Below are 22,821 nucleotides of genomic sequence, written 5' to 3'. Positions count from 1 at the left end.
TAAAACAATGACTGGTTGATATAAAATGTAGGAATAAGATTGGGATGAATACCACAAACAGCTTAGGTCTCAGAGGTTATGTAGAATATGAGTCATTTTGCTGTTGATCACTTTAAATGAACATGTTATCTTTTAAAGACAGATTTTATCCTCAAAAACACAGAATGCGCAAAATTTTTTATCAAAGAGAAAAAATTAAATCATTTCTTCATAAAGTTATTATTTGCTTCTGACATTTATGTATGACAATTAAAATAACTAATATAAAATTACAGAATTGCATTCTTCTCACAATCTGTGTAAGTACTGACAGGCAATGGCATGCAATCAAGAAGCAGGCTACTAGAATCTGATTTATTACACTGTATCTTGCTTAGCAGTTTCCTTCACCATCCTTCTGTGCTTTGAGGAATATGGCATCCAGGAGCACTTGTTCTTTCCTTTGCATAACAAGGTCATTTGCTGAACTAATGAGGTTAGACAATTATATGAAAAATTTATGGAGACTTTAAAATGTAATGGAAGAAGAGAAAGTATGTAAGTGCACTGTGCCTGACTTCCTCTTCAGTATGTCAGAAATTGTTTTCCTAAAAACCTTTACTTGCACTGATGGGCCTGCAGTAAGAAAATTCACTTTATGGTGCTTTCCTCCACCAATAGTTCAGTGAATGATAAGATACCAACAAGCAAACTAGAAGCCAATAAAATAAACATTAAAAACTATGTAAAAATCTAAGAACTTTCTATACCTGTTTAGTGAGATACTGTAAGAAAAGAAAGATTGAAAGTAAAAGAATACAGTTTTTAGTCAGAATAACTTTGATTCTTATGGATTTCAGCTGAAACCCACTTCTAACATATTTTTACCATCTCCAGGATCACAAACAGAGACGGCAATGGCACCCCACTCCAGTACTCTTGCCTGGAAAATCCCATGGATAGAGGAGCCTGGTGGGCTGCAGTCCATGGGGTCGCTAAGAGTCGGATACGACTGAGCGACTTCCCTTTCACTTTTCACTTTCATGCATTGGAGAAGGAAATGGCAACCCACTCCAGTGCTCTTGCCTGGAGAATCCCAGGGATGGGGGAGCCTGGTGGGCTGCCGTCTATGGGGTCGCACAGAGTTGGACACGACTGCAGTGACTTAGCAGTTAGCAGCAGCAGGATCACAAAGGTCTGTGCCCCAGACCCAAGGGTTCTTTCTTTGGAGCTCCTGAGCCGCTAGCATCAGCTGAGCTGTGCATCCCTTTCACAAACTTAAATCACCTTAAAAAGTCTCTCCATGATTTCAAGTTTTGTTAATTCCAATCTATTATTCTCTTTGCTCCCCAAGGTCTAAGGGTGGTGGCATTGTTTGTCACTACTTCCACAATACTTTAGTGTTCCCTCCTGACTTTTTGAGTTCTCCATTATCCACAATTCCTTGTGCTACTCTACCTCAAAATAACTCCTGTGGCTCTGTCTCCTGACTAGATCCTGACTGATATAGACCTTCTTTGCTTAAATACACCATTGTAACATTTCTGTCTGCAGCAGCTACCCACCCAATATAAGGAAAGGAGACACCCTCCTAGGCTCTCAGATATGAAGCGGAATTCATACTTCAGCTTCTCATACTCCAGCTAGCTGCCTCCCACTACTCCTAAGAGCCACCCCAGTGAAATGGCATCAGTGAAGCAGCGTCTCTCCAGCAAACCTACAGCCTGAAGTAAGCTTGCTCTAGCAGACCTGCAAACTAGTCGGTGAGTAATGCAAGATTTTTATTATATGCTAAGATTTTGAGTTTTTTATCCATAAATAGCTAGTTTATATAAAAGTTGGACCTCTTAGCCAACTCTAGTTCTAGAATATTTAAAGGAAATTGAAAATTAGAAAATATTTTTCATTATTTTTAAGGCTCTATCATAAAGCTGAAGAACTGACACTTTTGAGTTGCAATGCTGCAGACTATCAAGAGTCCCTTGGACTGCAAAGAGATCAAAGCAGTCAATCCTAAAGAAAACCAACCCTGAATATTCTTTAGGAGGACTGATGCTGAAGTTCCAATATTTTGGCCATCTGATGCAAAGAGCCATGTCATTGGGAAAGACTCTGGGAAAGATGGAGGGCAGGAGGAGAAGGGAGTAAGAGAGGATGAGATGGTTGGATAGCATCACTGACTCAATGGACATGAATTTGAACAAACTCTGGGAGATAGTGGAGGACAGAGGAGCCTGGCATGCTGCAGTCCATGCAGTCACAAAGAGTCGGAGATGACTTAGCAATTGAACAACAACAAATAAAGCCATGGCCCCCACAACTATTGTTTCTGAAAGGAGCTTCAAGAAATGCTTCCAAAGTAAAAAGCTGAACATTTATTTTTCCTGCTGCTTTGCATTCCTGACACAGCAATACCATGCAAGATAGAGGGTGCCTGTGGTTGCGGAAGGTGAATATCACAAAGAAATATAAAAAGCAAAAGACATTACCATATTTTAATATATTGTCATTCATATTATAAAAAGATGAAAAGAGAGCACAAGCTTTGAAATGGTATTTACTTAGCTTTGAGCCATAACCCTGCCGTTCAAAATTTTTATAGCTAACCTACTTATACCTTACTATGGGTAACACAATGAAATAAGCATTGCATGTAATAAGACACTTAGTTCTTACTATGACTCCATCAGGTATGCCTACTTAATTTATTATCACTATTTAACATTTGAAACATTCAGAAAACTAAGATCATGGCATCTGGTCCCATCACTTCATGGGAAATAGATGGCATAACAGTGGAAACAATGTCATACTATTTTGGGGGGCTCCAAAATCACTGCAGATGGTGATTGCAGCCATGAAATTAAAAGATGCTTACTCCTTGGAAGGAAAGTTATGACCAACCTAGATAGCATATTCAAAAGCAGAGACATTACTTTGCCAGCAAAGGTCCGTCTAGTCAAGCAAGGCTATGGTTTATCCAGTGGTCATGTATGGATGTGAGAGTTGGACTGTGAAGAAAGCTGAGCACCGAAGAATTGATGCTTTTGAAGTGTGGTGTTGGAGAAGACTCTTGAGAGTCCCTTGGACTGCAAGGAGATCCAACCAGTCCATTCTAAAGGAGATCAGTCCTGGGTGTTCTTTGGAAGGAATGATGCTGAAGCTGAAACTCCAGTACTTTGGCCACCTCATGCGAAGAACTGACCCACTGGAAAAGACTCTGATGCTGGGAGGGATTGCGGGCAGGAGGAGAAGGGGACGACAGAGGATGAGATGGATGGATGGCATCACCAACTCGATGGACGTGAGTTTGAGTCAACTCCGGGAGTTGGTGATGGACAGGGAGCACCTCCCTGAATTGCAGGGAGGTGCTGCGATTCATGAGGTCGCAAAGAGCTGGACATGACTGAGTGACCAAACTGAACTGAACATTTGAAAAAATAGATTTAGAGACTTGAAAAGCATATCCCTGATGCCAAAGCACTTGCTCTTAAACTTTATTCAGGGATGATATTCAAAATATTTAACAAATTAAATGAACATAAATTTAATATAGGAATAAACATAAATTGAAATTTACTTTTAAAATATCCTTCATTCTCAACTGTAGGTATTATAAAACCATTTATCAACTGATAAAAGTGGTAGCACAGCTGTTCAGCAAGCAATTCTAATGTATTTCATTTGTTCATTTTTATAAAATGGTATAATTTTGTGATTTTTTTTGTACTAGGGTGCCACTAACCAAATGATCCCTCTTTCTGAGACATGACTCAATCTAAGAAAGTACATCAAATACTTCCAATGATTTTTTCCACTAAATAGATATTCCTTAGTTAATTTTTGGCATCAGTAACTACAGGAAAGTTACTAACTTTACTATTGTTTCATAATGCTAAATCCTCCTTCAGTTTCTAATAAACATATCTTTTTTTTTCTTTTGCATTTCAAAAAAAAAGTTCTATCCTTTATAATATGTCTGAGATCTTTACAGTCATATCTCTTTGGTCTTAAATCACAAAAATCATTTATTGTATTGTCATATTTATTCTAGTTAAGCCTAATTCTTCAAGTTAGAGGAAAGGAACAGAAAAAGATCCCTAAAGGAGTGGATTCTATTGATAGACTGCCTCAGTTTGAAATTAAAACTCTGCCACTTAAAAACTTTAAACTCAGTTTCCTCATTTTTAAAGATGGCCATAATTATAATATTCAAACAAGTACCATGCTTTATATTTGAAATGGTCTCTGGAATAGAACAAGCACATTATAAGCACTAGCTCTTATTTTCATTAATAAAATTTATTTCAATAATATCTGTAACAGACAGGTATTTTGTATTAACAATTCACCTCATTAAATGAAGGTGAAATGTAACAGGATTTCAGGGCTGATTCCCCTAACACACATTCTATATCAAAAAGTTTAACACTGGCTAACTTCCTTTAAACTCCTTGGTGTGTCAGAAAGGTAGACTTATTTGCATTTTACTCTTAACCTTCCTAGGTTTCTTTCTTTCCCTGGAGGTCTCTGAGACTGTACAAATAAAAACTCAAGGTCATCCAGCTTGGCAAACACCTCAAGGTGAGAGTTGTCTTCAGAGCTCTACTTGCCACTCTGGGTCCTCCCTTAATTTAGCTTGTGTATTCCTCCTCTCTGCTAATTCTTGGAAGCATTCATGAATATGTTTTGTTTCTATTTTATCTAGAATGTTGGTTGTTTGCAGAGAAATGAGTCAGTACAGGCACCAGTATGTCATAATACCATTCCAAATGCATACTCATCATAAAATCAGGAGCATTAGTTTTACTTTTTTTTTAATTTTTATTTTTACTTTATTTTACTTTACAATACTGTATTGGTTTTGCCATGTATTGACATGAATCCACCACGGGTGTAATGAGTTCCCAATCCTGAACCCCCCTCCCACCTCCCACCCCATATCATCTCTCCGGATCATCCCCGTGCACCAGCCCCAAGCATCCTGTATCCTGTATCGAACACAGACGAGATTCGTTCCTTACATGATAGTATACATGTTTCAATGCTATTCTCCCAAATCACCCCTCTCCCTCTCCCTCTGAGTCCAAAAGTCTGCTCTACACATCTGTGTCTCTTTTGCTATCTTGCATACAGGGTCATCATTGCCATCTTTCTAAATTCCATATATATGTGTTAGTATACTGTATCAGTGTTTTTCTTTCTGGCTTACTTCACTCTGTACAATAGGCTCCAGTTTCATCCACCTCATTAGAACTGATTGAAATGTATTCTTTTTAATGGCTGAGTAATACTCCATTGTGTACATGTACCACAGCTTTCTTATCCATTCATCTGCTGATGGACATCTAGGTTGCATCCATGTCCTGGCTATTATAAACAGTGCTGCAATGAACATTAGGGTGCACGTGACTCTCTCAATTCTGGTTTCCTCAGTGTGTATGCCCAGCAGTGGGATTGCTGGGTCATAAGGCAGTCCTATTTCCAGTTTTTTAAGGAATCTCCACTGTTCTCCATAGTGGCTGTACTAGTTTGCATTCCCACCAACAGTGTAGGAGGGTTCCCTTTTCTCCACACCCTCTCCAGCATTTATTGCTTGCAGACTTTTGGATTGCAGCCATTCTGACTGGTGTGAAAATATCTTCATATCATGAATAAAAATCAAATCAATATGAGTCCAAAATAAATGATAAAATTATCCTCAGCCTCTCCCTGGTTCCATTCTGAGAGATAATTCACACAATAAACAATAAACACAATTAATAGTAGTTGTGTTTTTTAGTTTGAGGTGTGATTTTTTCCTTTGGATTTTACCACTACAAATTGAATATAAGGAAGGGCTTAATACTGAGTTTGTCAATTTTTGATACCATCTGTTAGCTCTGCACTCTGAAATAAAAGACCCAACATATTCTACTGTCTCCTACTTCACACTTCTTGATCTATTACTTTAATGATGATATTAAGGTTTCTAACATTTATATTGTTATACTATAATTAAGTCCTCTGCTATGTATACAGATTGATTTTAAATCAATCAATATAATTTCCTATCAAACCAAATAGTGCAGCCAAACACACAAAGAAGTAAATGAAATTCTGTGGTCACCAAACCCTTGACTTTTGAAGAATGTCCCAAGCATGAACTAAAAATGTCTTCTTTATTAATTTGTTTCCACTTTTCTCTACTTTATCCAGAAATTCTCAGTTTATGTTCTCAATATTTATGTCACCCTTCTCTTGTTCCCTTTTTTTTTTTTAATTTTGCTGGACCATCTTCACGTATGGGGATGTGGAATTACGAAGCTTTCCAAGCTCTTGCTGGTCAGAAAATTATTTTCTTGTTTCATTTAATTGAAACTTTGGGTAGAGACAGAATTCTGTCAATATGTCCAAAATTATCTCCTCTTAAAAATTTTAGAAAATATTATTCCATCATTCCCTGCTCTGAAAAGTCTCTAATCCTGATGAGAAAGTGTTGATAACAGTATGTTTCTATCCCATTGTAGGTGACCCAGTTACTTTCCTCTGGGGAAGCTTCAAGGGTATTTTATTTCTAGTCTTCTGAAAATGCAAGAGAATGTGAAAAAAATAAATGTCTTTGAAAATCTGTCTGTGGTATTTTGTTGAGCTCTTCTAATTGAAGACATGTCTTTATTCCCTTCAAGATAACTTACTGTTTTTTTACATCAAATACTTCCAACTACCATCCTAGCATTCTGCTCCTGGAATGCCTAATAAACAGATTTGGCTTGTGTCTAGCTTCAATTTATTATATTTTCAATATCTTTGTCTTTTTATATTCAACTAGTGCTTATATTGTAGTTTTTTACAAAGTTGTTTCATTGGGACCTTGTAAAAAGAAGGGAGAACATACATATATGTTCTTTAATATGAAACCAGAAGTCTGGGTTTTTAAATACATTTTAGCAAAATCTTGTGTAATATATTGAAAATTAAACTATATGCATTCCTTCAAGACTATAGCACATCTATATATATAAATGTAAACATATAGGAGGTAAATGTTCTAATATTTTTATTTGATAAGAAAATTTAAAAATAATCCAATTATTTTATCAATATAAGTTTGAGATCAATATTGATATATTGAAATCAATAATCTGACTTTTTCACTAGATACATATTATATACCCACATGTTTGAAAGGTATTCTCATTTGTAGAAAGGATTCAAAATCCGAAGAATTCTATGTGACTAAACTATCGCTTTTTGGATAAATTGAATCCCAACCAATACTTTTAAATGCAAGTGTCTCCTGCCAAAAAGAGAAAATACTATTTTAAAAATCTACAAACAATAAAGACTGAAAAGGGTGTAGAACAAAGGGAACCCTCCTACACTACTGGTAACAATGTAAATTCACCATGAAGAACAGCATGGAGGTTTCTCAAAAAACTAAAAATAGAGCTACCATATAATCTAGCAATTCCATTCCTGGGCATATATCCAAGGAAAAACATAATTCAAAAACATACATGCACCCCAATATTCACTGCAGCACCATTTACAATAGCCAGGACATGGAAGCAACCTACATGTCCATCAGCAGAGGAACAGATAAAGAGGCTGTGGTACATATATATATATATATAATAGAATATTACTCAGCCAATAAAAAATGAAATGTTGTCATCTGCAGCAACGTGGATGGACATAGAGATTGTGAGACTGAGTGAAGTAAGTCAAAGAGAGAAAGACAAATAGCATATGATACTGCTGATATGTGGATCTTTAAAAAGGCTAAAAATGAACTTATCTACAAATAAGAAATAGAGTTACAGATGTAGAAAATAAACTTATGGTTACTAGGGATAAGGGGGGGAGGGATAAACTGGAAGATTGGATTCACACATACACACTACTATATATAAAATAGATAACTAATAAGAACCTAGTGTATAGCACAAGGAACCCTACTCAATACTCTGTAATGGCCTACATGGGAAATGAATCTAAAAATACGGATGCATGTATAATAGAGTCACATTGCTGTACACCTGAAACTAACAACAATATAAAACAACTATATCTCAATATAAATTATTTTTAAAATAAAAAGGACTTTCCAAATGCAGTGAGAGATAAAAGGCAAAAGAGGAAAGCATAAGTTAGGTAAAAACAACTGGTAGGCAACTTATCTTTCTCTAGAACAGATCTTTCAATCATCTTTTTTTTCACTACAAACATAAGGTGTAACATTTACATATACATTCTTATGCATTACCTTCAGAAATCTGCATTGGTTTTTCCTAGTAGCTATAATACTACAATAGAAATAGCACTGAATCCATTCTAAATATTCCAAAGCTTAAAATCTTTATAGAGGCTTTGTTGCTAAGTCATGTCTGACTCTTGCAACCCCATGGACTGTAGCCCGCCAGGATCCTCTGTCCATGTGATTTCCCAGGCAAGAATACCGGGGTGGGTTATCATTTCTTTCTCCAGAGGATCTTACCAACCCAGGGATCAAACATTGGTTTCCTGCAGTGTTTTTTGCAGGCAGATTCTTTACCAACTGAGCTTCCAGGGAAGCCCTAAAAAGCTTTATACTAGTAATAAATTCCTCATGACATACCTCACCAGGGATCCAAAGGTATGTATAACAATGACTCACTTGAGAATCATAGCAGAACGCTAAAATTCCTCAAGATGAAGAAATAATTTGCTAAAACAACTATAAGACTCTCTTAAATGTCAAGACACTGCCAGATCTAATGCTAATTTTGACTCCAGCTCTCAGATTGTCAACTAATGTCTTACAAAAAAAATAAGTCCATTCATGAATGACTCTCACCGAATTAATTTTATTTCTATAAATTCCTAAACATTCACAGCTGTATTTAACTAGGCTTGCCTTTGTACTTCATTTAAATGAGTTCTTCCTACACTTGTAAGTTACTTCACCATTCGAAAACACTGTAAATGAACTCTTGGCATTATGTACCCAGTAGAATTTTAGTTCAGCAAGCAATGCTACTTCTCAAGTTGACTGGCTACACTTTAAAACCTGGTTAATGGTCCTATTTTGCTCTTGTCACTAATAATATCCTGTGATAGTCTAATTTCTATAAAGATTTATTTTAACAATATCTACACATACAATTCTAATTTTTTAAATTTAAATTTCACTTTGATCTTTTAATAAATTTAATTTGAATGAATTAGTTAAGTATATAGTTTTAAATTTCACATGCTTTCCTTATTTCAATTTATTCAATATTAGCTATTTATAAAAAAAAAAGGGAAATTCAGGTAGCAAAGTTTACATCAACACAGTTTAAAATACAGATTAACAGGGATGAAAATGTTGCTCAAGAGTCTTAAATTTCAAGAGAGATTCAAACTGAAAAGGGTAAATATTTGCACTTATGAGTAAACTGATTTGAACTAAAAAGTAAATCTTCCATTTCACATACAAGTTGAATTTTCCTATTTGTCCTAAGAATGGATTCTCTCTGACCCTAAAGGAAATATTGCACATAATATTTTCTCATGGAGCAATGCTAGACTTCTGATTAGCTTCAAGAATTTCATTGAACTTTACAAATATAGAAGTTTCACACTAGCTGAAGATGTTACAGCAGGCTACCAGGTACCACTCTCAGGTCCTAACATAATGTTTATATTACATAGTGTCCTCACGATTCCTAAATTACAAATACATTTGGTTAGAAAGTGTTCTTACCATATCTGATACTTTAGTAGTTCTTTCTGTTCTTGACAAGAAAGCAGCATATCGATTAGTCAAGTTGGGTAGTTCATCAGAAATTTCAGGGACCTGTGAATGACAAAAATAAAACACATGTTGAAAGAAGAGGTATATATCGCTTATTTTTCTCAATATATATCACTTATTTTTCTCAAGGGGCATGATAAATAACTGCAATAAGCTTATAGAACAAAATTCTGTAAAGCAATTATCTTTCAATTAAAAAATAAATTTAAATTTAAAAAATAATTTTTTCAAAAATATGGCTATCGTTAAATAGAGATATATTTATTTTTAAACATTTTAAATGAAATGTAGTAAAAGATTTTACCAATGAAACATTAAAATGGGGAAAGGGTTGATTATATGAACCTCTAGGAAAGTAAGATGGATCTGCACACATTATTTAAACATATTTAGGGGCAAATTACAACCTGCTAATTATGAATCAGGACAAGAATTGGTTCTGAATTTAACATTCAGTTCAGTTCAGTTCAGTTGCTCAGTCGTGTCCGACTCTTTGCGACCCCATATATCGCAGCACGCCAGGCCTCCCTGTCCATCACCAACTCCCGGAGTTCACTCAGACTCATGTCCATCGAGTCGGTGATGCCATCAAGCCATCTCATCCTCTGTCGTCCCCTTCTCCTCCTGCCCCCAATCTCTCCCAACATCAGGGTCTTTTCCAATGAGTCAACTCTTCACATCAGGTGGCCAAAGTATTGGAGTTTCAACCTCAGCATCAGTCCTACCAATGAATACCCAGGACTGATCTCCTTTAGGATGGACTGGTTGGATCTCCTTGCAGTTCAAGGGACTCTCAAGAGTCTTCTCCAACATTAGAGCATGGCTAATAAAGTGAAAGTGTTAGGTGCTCAGTGATGTCCGACCCTTTGCAACCCCATGGACTGTAGCCCACCACACTCCTCTGTCCATGGAATTCTCTAGGCAAGAATACCAGATTGGTCAGGAAGATCCCCTGGAGAAGGGAATGGCAACCCACTCCTGTATTCTTGCATGGAGAATCCCACGGACAGAGGAGATTGGTGGGCTATACAGTTCGTGGGGTCACAAAAAGTTGGATATGACTGAGCAACTAACTCTTTGACTTTATTAGCTACACTCTAATGTTAAATTCAGAACCAATTCTTGTCCTGATTCATAACTAGCAGGTTGTAATATCAATAATATATAAGATATACGGTCAATTATATAGTATTATTTGTTACTCAGTTCAGTTCAGTCGCTCAGTCGTGTCCGACTCTTTGTGACCCCATGAACTACAGCACGCCAGGCCTCCCTGTCCATCACCAACTCCCGGAGTTCACCCTGACTCATGTCCATCGAGTTGCTGATGCCATCCAGCCATCTCATCCTCTGTCATCCCCTTTTCCTCCTGCTCCAATCCCTCCCAGCATCAGAGTCTTTTCCAATGAGTCAACTCTTCGCATGAGGTGGCCAAAGTACTGGAGTTTCAGCTCCAGCATCAGTCCTTTCAAAGAACACCCAGGGCTGATCTCCTTCAGAATGGACTGGTTGGATCTCCTTGCAGTCCAAGGGACTCTCAAGAGTCTTCTCCAACACCACAGTTCAAAAGCATCAATTCTTCGGCGCTCAGCCTTCTTCACAGTCCAACTCTCACATCCATACATGACTACTGGAAAAACCATAGCCTTGACTAGATGGACCTTTGTTGGCAAAGTATTGTCTCTGCTTTTGAATATGCTATCTAGGTTGGTCATAACTTTCCTTCCAAGGAGTAAGCGTCTTTTAATTTCATGGCTGAAATCACCATCTGCAGTGTTTCTGGAGCCCGAAAAAATAAAGTCTGACACTGTTTCCACTGTTTCCCCATACCTGATTATTTATACATGAACTAGAAATACATTAACAATAACTAAATTGATTCTGTGGCAATCCTGGATTAATAAATTTTCTAGTAAAGTGATCCACACTTTCTTAAATACAATTCCTTATATACATTGAAGATGCAAATTAATAGGCTAGAGGAAGATGATAATCTAAAATTTTAATTAGCAATTAGTTAATGCTCATATTATACTCTTAATTTATTATACACTTCAGTCATTTGTATTCATTTAATAATTTAAACCATATAACCAACAGTAACATTCTTTTTATATACAAAAAGGATAAGGATTTATTTTCCTGTTTTTGTCCACTTCACTATTTGTATTTCAGAATTTTATATTTGTATTTAATACTTCAGAATTTAACACCTAGTACATTAGTTAGACATTTCTTTCTCTGCTCACTTTTTCAGGAACATTGATCTACTAAAAACTCCACCTCTCACTGTATCTTTGAAACTATATGCTTCACTATGCTGAAGCTGGTGCCTCCCTCTCTATTCTTTTCTTCATGTTTTATTCCTGCATAGTCACTCAAAAATAGGCAGTTTCTGTCACTTTCAAAAACAGAAAAATCACACTTTACATCTTGTAGAGATGAAAAATCCTTCAAACAGAGCATCTGAGCCGGCATTATTATTTCATGTGATTTTTAAATGTATTGAAACTGAAAAACAGTCCACTTTCATAATAATTGTATTATTATCATGCATGTGGTATTAGAAATTATGAAATAAATTCAAAAGCATTTTGCAACTTTCACTGTTTAAAGTAGAAATTAACAAGCTCAAACAATGTATTACTCATTGGATGACTTTGGCTTTAGAGGGAATGTAGTTTGCAGAACACTACGATTTTGTATTTTTACCAAATTAACCCATATAAAATATAACAAAATAAAAATTTTTTTATTTCTTATAAATATGATATATTTGTTATAAATCCAGATAAAATATATATATTTAAGTCTTCACAGGGCTGTGAATGCTTCCAAATCTAGGACTCGTCAGCACAGACAAGAGGGGTTAAGATTCTGAAGAGGATAGAATCTCTGAAAGGTTATCTATCAATCTGCAGGTGCTTTTTTTTTCCTGGGATAATTGCTGATAACAGGACAGAAAGAATCTGGGTTTAGATCTAGCAGAGGGCTGCTATTAAGGAGCTAGAAAATAAGTTTATTATGGTCTTGTTGGGCCACATGACAAACTGGATTTGAAGTGCCTCAAAACACATGATTTGTTTTCCCCTTAAGATGTTAGCAAGGGGATAAGAAGCAGGATAATGCTAAAAATCTAAGCTAAAACTCTGAAACGCAGAGTCATTAAATATTAGCATTCAGAACACGGGCCTGGGAGTGGTCAAACACATCAGGCTCACAGTTGAAATCCCCAGAGGACAATACTTTATACAATGAACACACAAGGTCAACTGAGTCCTGGAAAAACTGTAAATGACACAAACCATGATTAGATTAAGGTGATCTCCATTGACTTCTATCTGTTTTGCGGAGAAAAATGTGAAATCTTTCTATTAGAAGAAAATACCACTTAAAGTCCCTATATTACACACTAAGTATTTAACATTCAATTTCCGACTATGTGTGTTCCATACTTTCTGTGTTGAAAATCGTTTGCTCCTATTGACAGAAGAATCCAATCTGGTTCAGTAACTCAGTGGCTCTGCTATCCCTATATCATCTACCCTACCCGACAGGATTCTGGGAGCACACAGTCTTAGCCATTGGACTGCCAGGGAAGTCCCCATTTTAATTTTCTTTATCAATGTTTACAATAAACTGTTCTTCCCTTTAAGCTTCCTAGATCATATTTCTGTGCTTCTCTGTTGTATTCATTTATTCAGTTATTACTTCCTGTGTGTGTACTATAGGATAGACATAGTTCCAAAGTTCTGTACATGCCCTTTTATGATGTGACAACTTATGTTCAAACTCCCCCAATGTTTAACTTCTGTTTATATTCTATGTACAGAATATCCACATATCTATTCTTTCCATATTTTCCACCTGAATTTTTAGCTACTTTAACTTTTCCATATGCATTCTCTTAAGCTTTCTCGACTTCTGCAGTGATGAGAAAAATGAATACTTTATATATATATATATATACACATTAAGATGTCTTTTTAAATCTGAACTCTGAATGAAGAAAAATGTCATATAACATCACTCATATGTAGAATCTAGAAAAACAGTACAGGTGAACTTATTCCCAAAGCAGTAATATAGACACAGACTTAGAAAATAAACTATGGATTCCAAGGGAAGAGAGGAGGGGTGATGAGTTGGGAGGTTAGAGTCAACATATATACACTGTTGTTGTTTAGTCACTAAGTCACGTTTGATTCTTTTACAACCCCATGGACTATAGCCCGCCAGGATCTTCTGTCTATGGGATTTTCCAGGCACAAATACTGGAGTAGGTTGCCATTTGCTTCTCCAGGGGATCTTCCTAACCCAGGGATCAAACCCCTGTTCTCCTGCATTGGCAGGTGGATTCTTCACCACAGAGTCATATATATATATATGTATACACACACACACACACACACACACACACACACACACTATTATGTATAAAATAGGTAACTAATGAAAACATACTGTATAGCACAGGAAACTGTACTCAATGCTCTGTGTTGACCTAAATGGGCAGGAAATCTAAAAAAAAGTGATTATATGTAAAATAATTAATTTTTTAAAAGTTTAATGTGCAGCAAACTGCATTATCAGAATTTTACTCATGAAAGTGGTTTTCTGTCAACCTGTTAGGCTAATTTTATTTGTATTATCTCTTATCTTAGGAACATTTTTTGTTTTCTGTTGATCATTTTGAAACAGGGATTTTCTGTATTTCTTGTACATGTCTAACAATGTCCAGGATCTCTTTCTTTGACGATTCTTAACTTTTGAATAACATGATCACTATTTATAAAATTATTCTTCCCTTCTATTTCATAAATGACTTCTCCTCTATTTAATCAATATTAAGGTCAGAATAGGAGTTCCTCTAATGGCTTCCACTTCTTTCTACAGAGGTAAACAGTCAGCAAATCAAAAAATGAAAACTTTTTGCTTTCAATAAAATGAGAAATCAAACATAACTTTTATATTTACCCACACAAGTATCTTTTATACTCTGCATTACTTCATAAAGATCCAGATTTTATTGGGTAACATTTTTTTCTGCCTGGAGCACTTTCTTTAACATTTCTTACACTTTTGTGGATAAATATTTCAGCTTTCATACATAAGAAAAGGTCTTCTTTTTTATTGAGGTAGAGTTGACATACAACATTATATTAGCTTCAGGTGTACAACATAATGGTTTGATACTTCTACATATTGCAAATGGTCATCACAATATCAAGTTAACATCCATCACCACAAAGTTTTTTTGTGCAATGACAACTTTTTAGATTTACATAACAACTTCAAATATTCAGTGTAGTGCATATATGTATGCTAAGTTGCTTCAGTCGTGTCTGACTCTTTGCAAGCCTATGCACTGTAGCCTGCCAGGTTCCTCTATCCATGGGGATTCTCCAGGCAAGAAGGCTAGAGTGGGTTGCTATTTCTTCCTTCAGGGGATCTTCCCAGGGATCAACCCACATCTCTTATGTCTCCTGCATTGGCTGTACATTACATTTCCATGACTTATTTTATACATGGAAGTTTTTAGAAAAGCTTTTCACTTTGTTTTCATTTTTGCAGAGTATTTGAGCCTACAATTGAATTACAGGCTAACAAGTGTTTACTTTCAGAACTTGAAAGATGTTGCACTGCTGTCTTCTGGCTTGCATCATTTCCAACCTGAAGTGTAGTGTCATTTTTAACTTCATCCCTCTTAATGTCACGTTTACTTTTCATCTGGCTGTTTTTAAGAATTTATTCTTTGTTACCATTTTATTCAATTTGATTGTAATTTGCCTTGGCATAGTCCTTTCATACCTTTTTGCTATGGGTTTGTTGAGCTTGATGGATATGTGGTTTTATGTTTCATCAAAATTTGGAAATTTTCAGCCATATTTCTTCTTAAAATTATTTCTTGTGCTTCATTCACTCTTTATTTTCCTTCAAGGATTCTAGTTACACATTTAGGCCACTTCAAATATACTCATAGTTCACTGATACTTTATTCATTACTTTTTGTCTTTTTTTCTCACTGTATTTCATTTGAAGTTGTTTGTATTACTGTCTTAAGGTTAACTAACAGTTTTGTCTGAACTGCATAAACTTCTGTTAGTCAGAAGGTACTTTTTTTCATATGGTATACTTCCCATCTCATGAACTTCACTTTGTGCTTCTTTACTTGTGACATTTCTCTACTTAATATGGTCTATCTTTCCATTACCTTCTTGGACATATAGAATACAGCTATCAGTTCAGTTCAGTTGCTCATTCGTGTCTGACTCTTTGGACTGTAGCACACCAGGCCTGCCTGTCCATCAGCAATTAAAGGAGTTTATTCAAACTCATGTCCATTGAGTCGGTGATGCCATCCAACCATCTCTTCCTCTGTCATCCCCTTCACTTCCCTTCAACTTTTCCCACCAGCAGGGTCTTTTCAAATGAGTCAGTGCTACGCATCAGGTGGCCAAAGTATTCGAGTTTCAGCTTCAACATCAGTCCTTCCAATGAACACTCAAGACTGATCTTCTTTAGGATGGACTGGTTAGATCTCCTTGCAGTCCAAGGGACTCTCAAGAGTCTTCTCCAACACCACAGTTCAAAAGCATCAATTCTTCAGTGCTCAGCTTTCTTTACAGTCCAACTATCACATTCATACATGACTACTGGAAAAACCATAGCCTTGACTAGACGGACCTTGGTTGGCAAACTAATGTCTCTGCTTTTTAATATGCTGTCTATGTTGGTCATACCTTGCCTTCCAAGGAGTAAGCATCTTTTTATTTCATGGCTGCAGTCACCATATGCAGTAATTTTGGAGCCCCAAAAATAAAGTCTGCCACTGTTTCCACTGTTTCTCCACCTATTTGCCATGGAGTGATGGGACAGGATGCCATAATCTTTGTTTTTAGAATCTTGAGCTTTAAGACAACTTTTTCACTCTCCTCTTTCACTTTCAACAAGAGGCTCTTTAGTTCTTCTTCACTTTCTGCCATGAGGGTGGTGTCATCTGCATACCTGAGATTATTGATTTTTCTCCCGGAGATCTTGATTCCAACTTCTGCTTCATCCAGCCCAGCATTTCTCATCATGTACTCTGCATATAAGTTAAATAAACAGGGTGACAATATACAGCTTTGACATACTCCTTTTCCTATTTGGAAACAGTCTGTTGTTCCATGTCCAGTTCTAACTGTTGCTTCTTGACCTGCATACAGGTTTCTCAAGAGGCAGGTCAGGTGGTCTGGTATTCCCATTTCTTTCAGAATTTTCCACGCTTTATTGTGATCCACACAGTCGATGGCTTTGACATAGTCAATAAGCAGAAATAGATGTTTTTTCTGGAATTCTCTTGCTTTTTCAATGATCCAATGGATGTTGACAATTTGATCTCTGGTTCCTCTGCCTTTTCTAAATCCAGCTTGAACATCTGGAGTTCATGGTTCACATACAGTTGAAGCCTGACTTAGAGAATTTTGAACATTATTTTACTAGCATGTGAGATGAGTGCAATTGTGCAGCAGTTTGAGCATTCTTTGGCAATCCCTTTCTTAGGGATTAGAATGAAAACTGACCTTTTCCAGTCCTGTAGCCACTGCTAAGATTTCCAAATTTGCTGGCATAGTCAGTGCAGCACTTTCACAGCATCATCTTTTATGATTTGAAATACCTTAACTGGAATTCCATCACCTACACTAGCTTTGTTTGTAGTGATGCTTCCTAAGGCCCACTTGACTTCACATTCCAGGATGTGTGGCTCTAGGTGAGTGATCACACCATCATGATTATCTGGGTCATGAAGAATTTTTTGTATAGTTCTTCTGTGTATTTTGCCACCTCTTCTTAATATCTTCTGCTTCTAAATCCATACCATTTCTGTCCTTTATTGTCCATAAGCCTCTTATCCTTCTCCATCAGAAGGCAGATAGACTGAAAACCACAATCACAGAAAATGAACCAATCTAATCGCATGGACCACAGCCTTGTCTAACTCATCAAACTATGAGCTATGCCATGTAGGGCCACCCAAGACGGACGGGTCATGGTGGAGATTTCTGACAAAACGTGGTCCACTGGAGAAGGGAATGGCAAACCACTTCAGTATTTTTGCCTTGAGAACCTCATGTACAGTATGAAAAGGAAAAAGATACGACACTGAAAGATGACCTCCTCAGCTTGGTAGGTGCCCAGTATGCTACTGGAGATCAGTGGAGAAATAACTACAGAAAGAATGAAGATGCAGAGCCAAAGCAAAAACAACACTTAGCTGTGGATGTGACTGGTGATGGAAGCAAGGTCTGATGCTGTAAAGAGCAATATTGCATAGGAACCTGGAATGTCAGGTCCATGAATCAAGGCAAATTGGAAGTGGTCAAACAGAAGACGGCAAGAGTGAATGTTGACATTTTGGAATCAGTGAACTAAAATGGACTGGAATGGGTGAATTTAACTCAGATGACCATTATATCTACTACAATGGGCAGGAATCCCTCAAAAGAAATGGAGTAGCCATCACAGTCAACAAGAGTCTGAAATGCAGTACTTGGATGCAATCTCAAAAATGACAGAATGATCTCTGTACGTCTCAAAGGCAAACCATTCAATAGCACAGTAATCCAAGTCTATGCCCTGACCAGTGATGCTGAAGAAGCTGAAGCGGAATGGTTTTATGAAGACCTACAAAACCTTCTAGAATTAACACCCAAAAAAGATGTCCTTTTTATTATAGGGGACTGGAATGCAAAAGTAGGAACTCAAGAAACTCCAGGAGTTACAGGCAAATTTGGCCTTGGAATGAGGAATGAAGCAGGGCAAAGACTAATAGAGTTTTGCCAAGAAAATGCACTGGTCATAGCAAACACCCTCTTCCAACAACACAAGAGAAGACTCTACACATGGACATCACCAGATGGTCAACACCGAAATCAGATTGATTATATTCTTTGCAGCCAAAGATGAAGAAGCTCTCTACTGTCAGCAAAAACAAGACTGGAAGCTGACTGTGACTCAGATCATGAACTCCTTATTGCCAAATTCAGACTTAAATTAAGTAGGGAAAACCACTAGATCATTCAGGTATGACATAAATCAAATCCCTAACGATTGTACACTGGAAGTGAGAAATAGATTTAAGGGACTAGATCTGATAGAAAGAATGACTGATGAACTATGGACAGAGATTCATGACATCGTACAGGTGACAGCGATAAAGACCATCCCCAAGAAAAAGAAATGCAAAAGAGTAAAACGGCTGTCTGAGGAGGCCTTACAAAGAGCTGTGAAAAGAAGAGAAGTGAAAGCAAGGGAGAAAATGAAACATTCACCCATTTGAATGCAGAGTTCCAAAGAATAGGAAGGAGAGATAAGAAAGCCTTCCTCAGTGATCAGTGCAAAAAATAGAGGAAAACAATAGAATGGGAAAGACTAGAGATCTCTTCAAGAAATTCAGAGATACCAAGGGAACATTTCATGCAAAGATGAGCTCAATAAAGGACAGAAATGGTATGGACCTAACAGAAGCAGAAGATATTATGAAGAGGTGGCAAGAACACACAGAAGAACTATACAAAAAAGATCTTCAACAACCCAGATAATCACGATGGTGTGATCACTCACCTAGAGCCAGACATCCTGGAATGAAAAGTCAAGTGGGCCTTAGGAAGCATCACTACAAAAAAAGCTAGTGGAGGTGATGGAATTCCAGCTGAACTATTTCAAATTCTAAAAGCTGATGCTGTGAATGTACTGTACTCAGTAAGCCAGTAAATATGGAAAACTCAGCAGTGGTCATAGGACTGGAAAAGGTCAGTTTTCATTCCAATCCCAAAGAAAGACAATGTCAAAGAATGTTCAAACTACCGCAAAATGGTACTCATCCCACACACTAGCAAAGTAAGGCTCAAAATTCTCCAAGCCAGCCTTCAACTATACATGAACAGTAAACTTCCATATGTTCAAGCTGGATTTAGAAAAGGCAGAGGAACCAGAGATCAAATTGCCAACATCCACTGGATCATCAAAAAAAGCAAGAGAGTTCCAGAAAAGCATCTACTTCTTATTTATTGACTATGCCAAAGCCGTGGACTCTGTGGATCACAATAAAGTGTGGAAAATTCTGAAAGAGATGGGAATACCAGACCAACTGACCTGCCTCTTGAGAAATCTGCATGCAGGTCAAAAAGCAACAGTTAGAACTGGACATGGAACAACAGACTGTTTCCAAATAGGAAAAGGAGTATGGCAAGGCTGTATATTGTCACCCTACTTATTTAACTTATGTGCAGAGTACATCATGCAAAATGCTGAGCTGGATGAAGCAAAAGCTGGAATCAAGAATGCCGGGAGAAATGTCAATAACCTCTGATATGCAGATGACACCACCCTTATGGCAGAAAGTGAAGAAGAACTAAAGAGCCTCTTGTTGAATGTGAAAGAGGAGAGTGAAAAAGTTGGCTTTAAACCCAACATTCAGAAAACTAAGATGGCATCTGGTCCCATCACTTTCTGGCAAATTAATGGGGAAACAGTGAAAACAATGACAGACTTTATTTTGCGGGGCTCCGAAATCACTGCAGATGGTGACTGCAGCCATGAAATTAAAAGCCACTTATTCCTTGGAAGAAAAGTTATGACCAACCTAGATAGCATATTCAAAAGCAGAAACATTACTTTGCTAACAAAGGTCTGTCTAGTCAAGGCTATGGTTCTTCTAGTAGTCATGTATGGATATGAGAATTGGACTATAAAGAAAGCTGAGCACCGAAGAATTGATGCTTTTGAACTGTGGTGTTGGAGAAGCCCTTGGACTGCAAGGAGATCCAACCAGTCCATCCTAAAGGAAGTCAGTCCTGAGTGTTCACTGGAAGGACTGTTACTGAAGCTGAAACTCCAGTCAATACTTTGGCCACCTGATGGGAAGAACTGACTCATTTGAAAAGATCCTGCTGCTGGGAAAGATTGAAGGCGGGAGGAGAAGGGGATGACAGAGGATGAGATGGTTAGATGGCATCACCGACTCAATGGACATGAGTTTGAGTAAACTCCGGGAGTTGATGATGGACAGGGAGGCCTGGTGTGCTGCAGCCCATGGGGTTGCAAAGTTCTGACACGACTGAGCAACTAAACCCAACTGAAGTGAGGACTTCTCTGCAGGTACAGTGGATAAGAACTCACCTGCCAGTGCAGCGGGCATGGGTTCAATATCTGGTCCCGGAAATTTCCAAATGCCAAAAGTATATGAGATCTTCAAAGAGTTAAATAATAAGACTTCTTTTTTTTAACCATACCGCATGGCTTGTGAGATCACAATTTCCCTATCAGGGACTGAACTTGCACCTGCACACTTTCAGCAGTGAAAGCATGGTGACCTAACCACCAGGGAATTCCCAAATAAGATCTATTTTTGAAAAAGAAATTATAAACATAGCTTTAACCAAATTAATATTTGTTTTTATGCCATAATTGACCACATGTAAATAATTTTAACAACAGTATGGCTTATAATAATGAAGTACATATACCACAGGTAATTTTGTAAATTCTAAATTCTTCATATGAGATATAAATAATATAATTTTGGTATTCACATATTACCTTATAATCAGCAGGCCCAGGAGTAATAAAAACTTCTTTCTGAACCAGGAAGAGAGTCCGAGGAACAGAAGAACCAAATGCACTTTTCTTTGGTTTCTTCCAGTAGGTATTGCTAAGGTTGTCGATGAACGTATTGTTTTGGATATTATAAAACCCAGGACCTAGAATTATGAAAAATATAATATATAATAATAAGCACCCTTTTAATTCTTTTAAACTTAGTAACTTTACTATTTTATTGTATTGTATTTATTGAATGAGTCTTTACATTCTATAGTGCTTTAAAGTTTTCAAGTTTCACACACCTGATTGCATATAATCCCATAATAACCCTTTTACTTATCCCTGCCTCTGTACTCCTCCCCTCTGCCCTCTCCTCACTGGTAAACACTAGTTTGTTCTCTTTATCTGTAAGTCTGCTTCTTTTTGTTTTTATTCAGTTTATTTAGTTTGTTGTATTTTTTAGATTTCACATATAAATGATATCATACTGTACTTCTCTTCTCTGACATTTCATTTAGCATAATATCCTCAAAGTCGATCTATATTGCTACAAATGGCAAAAGTTCACTCTTCTATGGCTGGGCACTATTCTGTTTTTCATATACATCTTTATAAACTGAGTAACTGTAGGCAACTTTTTTAGAAAGACTTCTCATACATTGCTGACAGGAATGCAAAGTGCTTTGCTACTTTGAAAAACAATTTGTCAGCTTCTTACAAAGTTAAACTTATACTTACCATATGACCCAGAAATTCTACTTCTAATTACTTTTCCAAGAGAAGTTAAAACAAACCAAATGTCCATCAGCTGGTAAGCAGATAAACAAAATGTGCTACACCCAAACAATGGAATACTACTCAATAATAAAAAGAAAAAATAAATGCAACAATATGATTGAAACTCAAAAACATTATGCCAATGAAAGATTATATACAAAATTCTAAATAATGTGTGATTCCATTTACAAAAAATTTTAAAAATGCTACCAATTCTTTGCTATCCATGTCATTGAGAGATAAAGTTTCATGCCCTTCTGTTCAATATGGGCTACCCTGGGTCATGTGACTGACTAATAGAATGTAGCAGAAATGATGTCCTGGGATTTTCTGAGGGTCAGTCATAAGAAGTCTTGCAGCATCCTATCAGGTCTCATGGAGCCCTGAGCTACTATGTTACAAATCAGCTACCCTGGGGCAGCAATGCTGGAGCTATGCACACACTCTGAATGACAGTCTCATTTGAACTCTGCCTTCCAGAAACCCCACAAACTAATGAGATATGACAGAAAAAGCATTTTTTTAAGCCACTAAGTTTGTCATGCAGCAACAGACAACCTATACGCTAGTGTGTGTGTGCTCAGCTGTTTCCAACTCTCTGTGACCCCATGGACTGTAGCCCACTAGGTTCCTTTGTCCACGGGATTCTCCAGGCAAGAATACTGGAGTTGGTCGCCATGCCTTCCTCCAGGGGATCTTCCCAACCCAGGGATCAAACC

At 37.0% G+C, this 22,821-nt stretch overlaps 1 protein-coding gene across 1 annotated transcript in view; it reads right to left on the bottom strand.

Annotated features, from left to right (window-relative positions):
* The window catches only part of STPG2 (sperm tail PG-rich repeat containing 2), a 347,431-nt gene that overhangs the window by 184,344 nt on the left and 140,266 nt on the right, over positions 1–22,821 (bottom strand). The window contains exons 7-8 of the mRNA XM_052642325.1: positions 21,322–21,483; positions 9,689–9,798 (exon numbers count right to left, since the gene is read on the bottom strand). Coding sequence (XP_052498285.1) covers positions 9,689–9,798; positions 21,322–21,483 — 272 coding nt within the window. The remainder of the gene's footprint in view (positions 1–9,688; positions 9,799–21,321; positions 21,484–22,821) is intronic.

This window comes from Budorcas taxicolor, chromosome 6 (assembly GCF_023091745.1).
Source record: "Budorcas taxicolor isolate Tak-1 chromosome 6, Takin1.1, whole genome shotgun sequence".
Classification (NCBI taxonomy): Eukaryota; Metazoa; Chordata; class Mammalia; order Artiodactyla; family Bovidae; genus Budorcas; species Budorcas taxicolor.
Note: the sequence above shows the minus strand (reverse complement) of the source record. Positions and strands in the feature narration are given on the sequence as shown.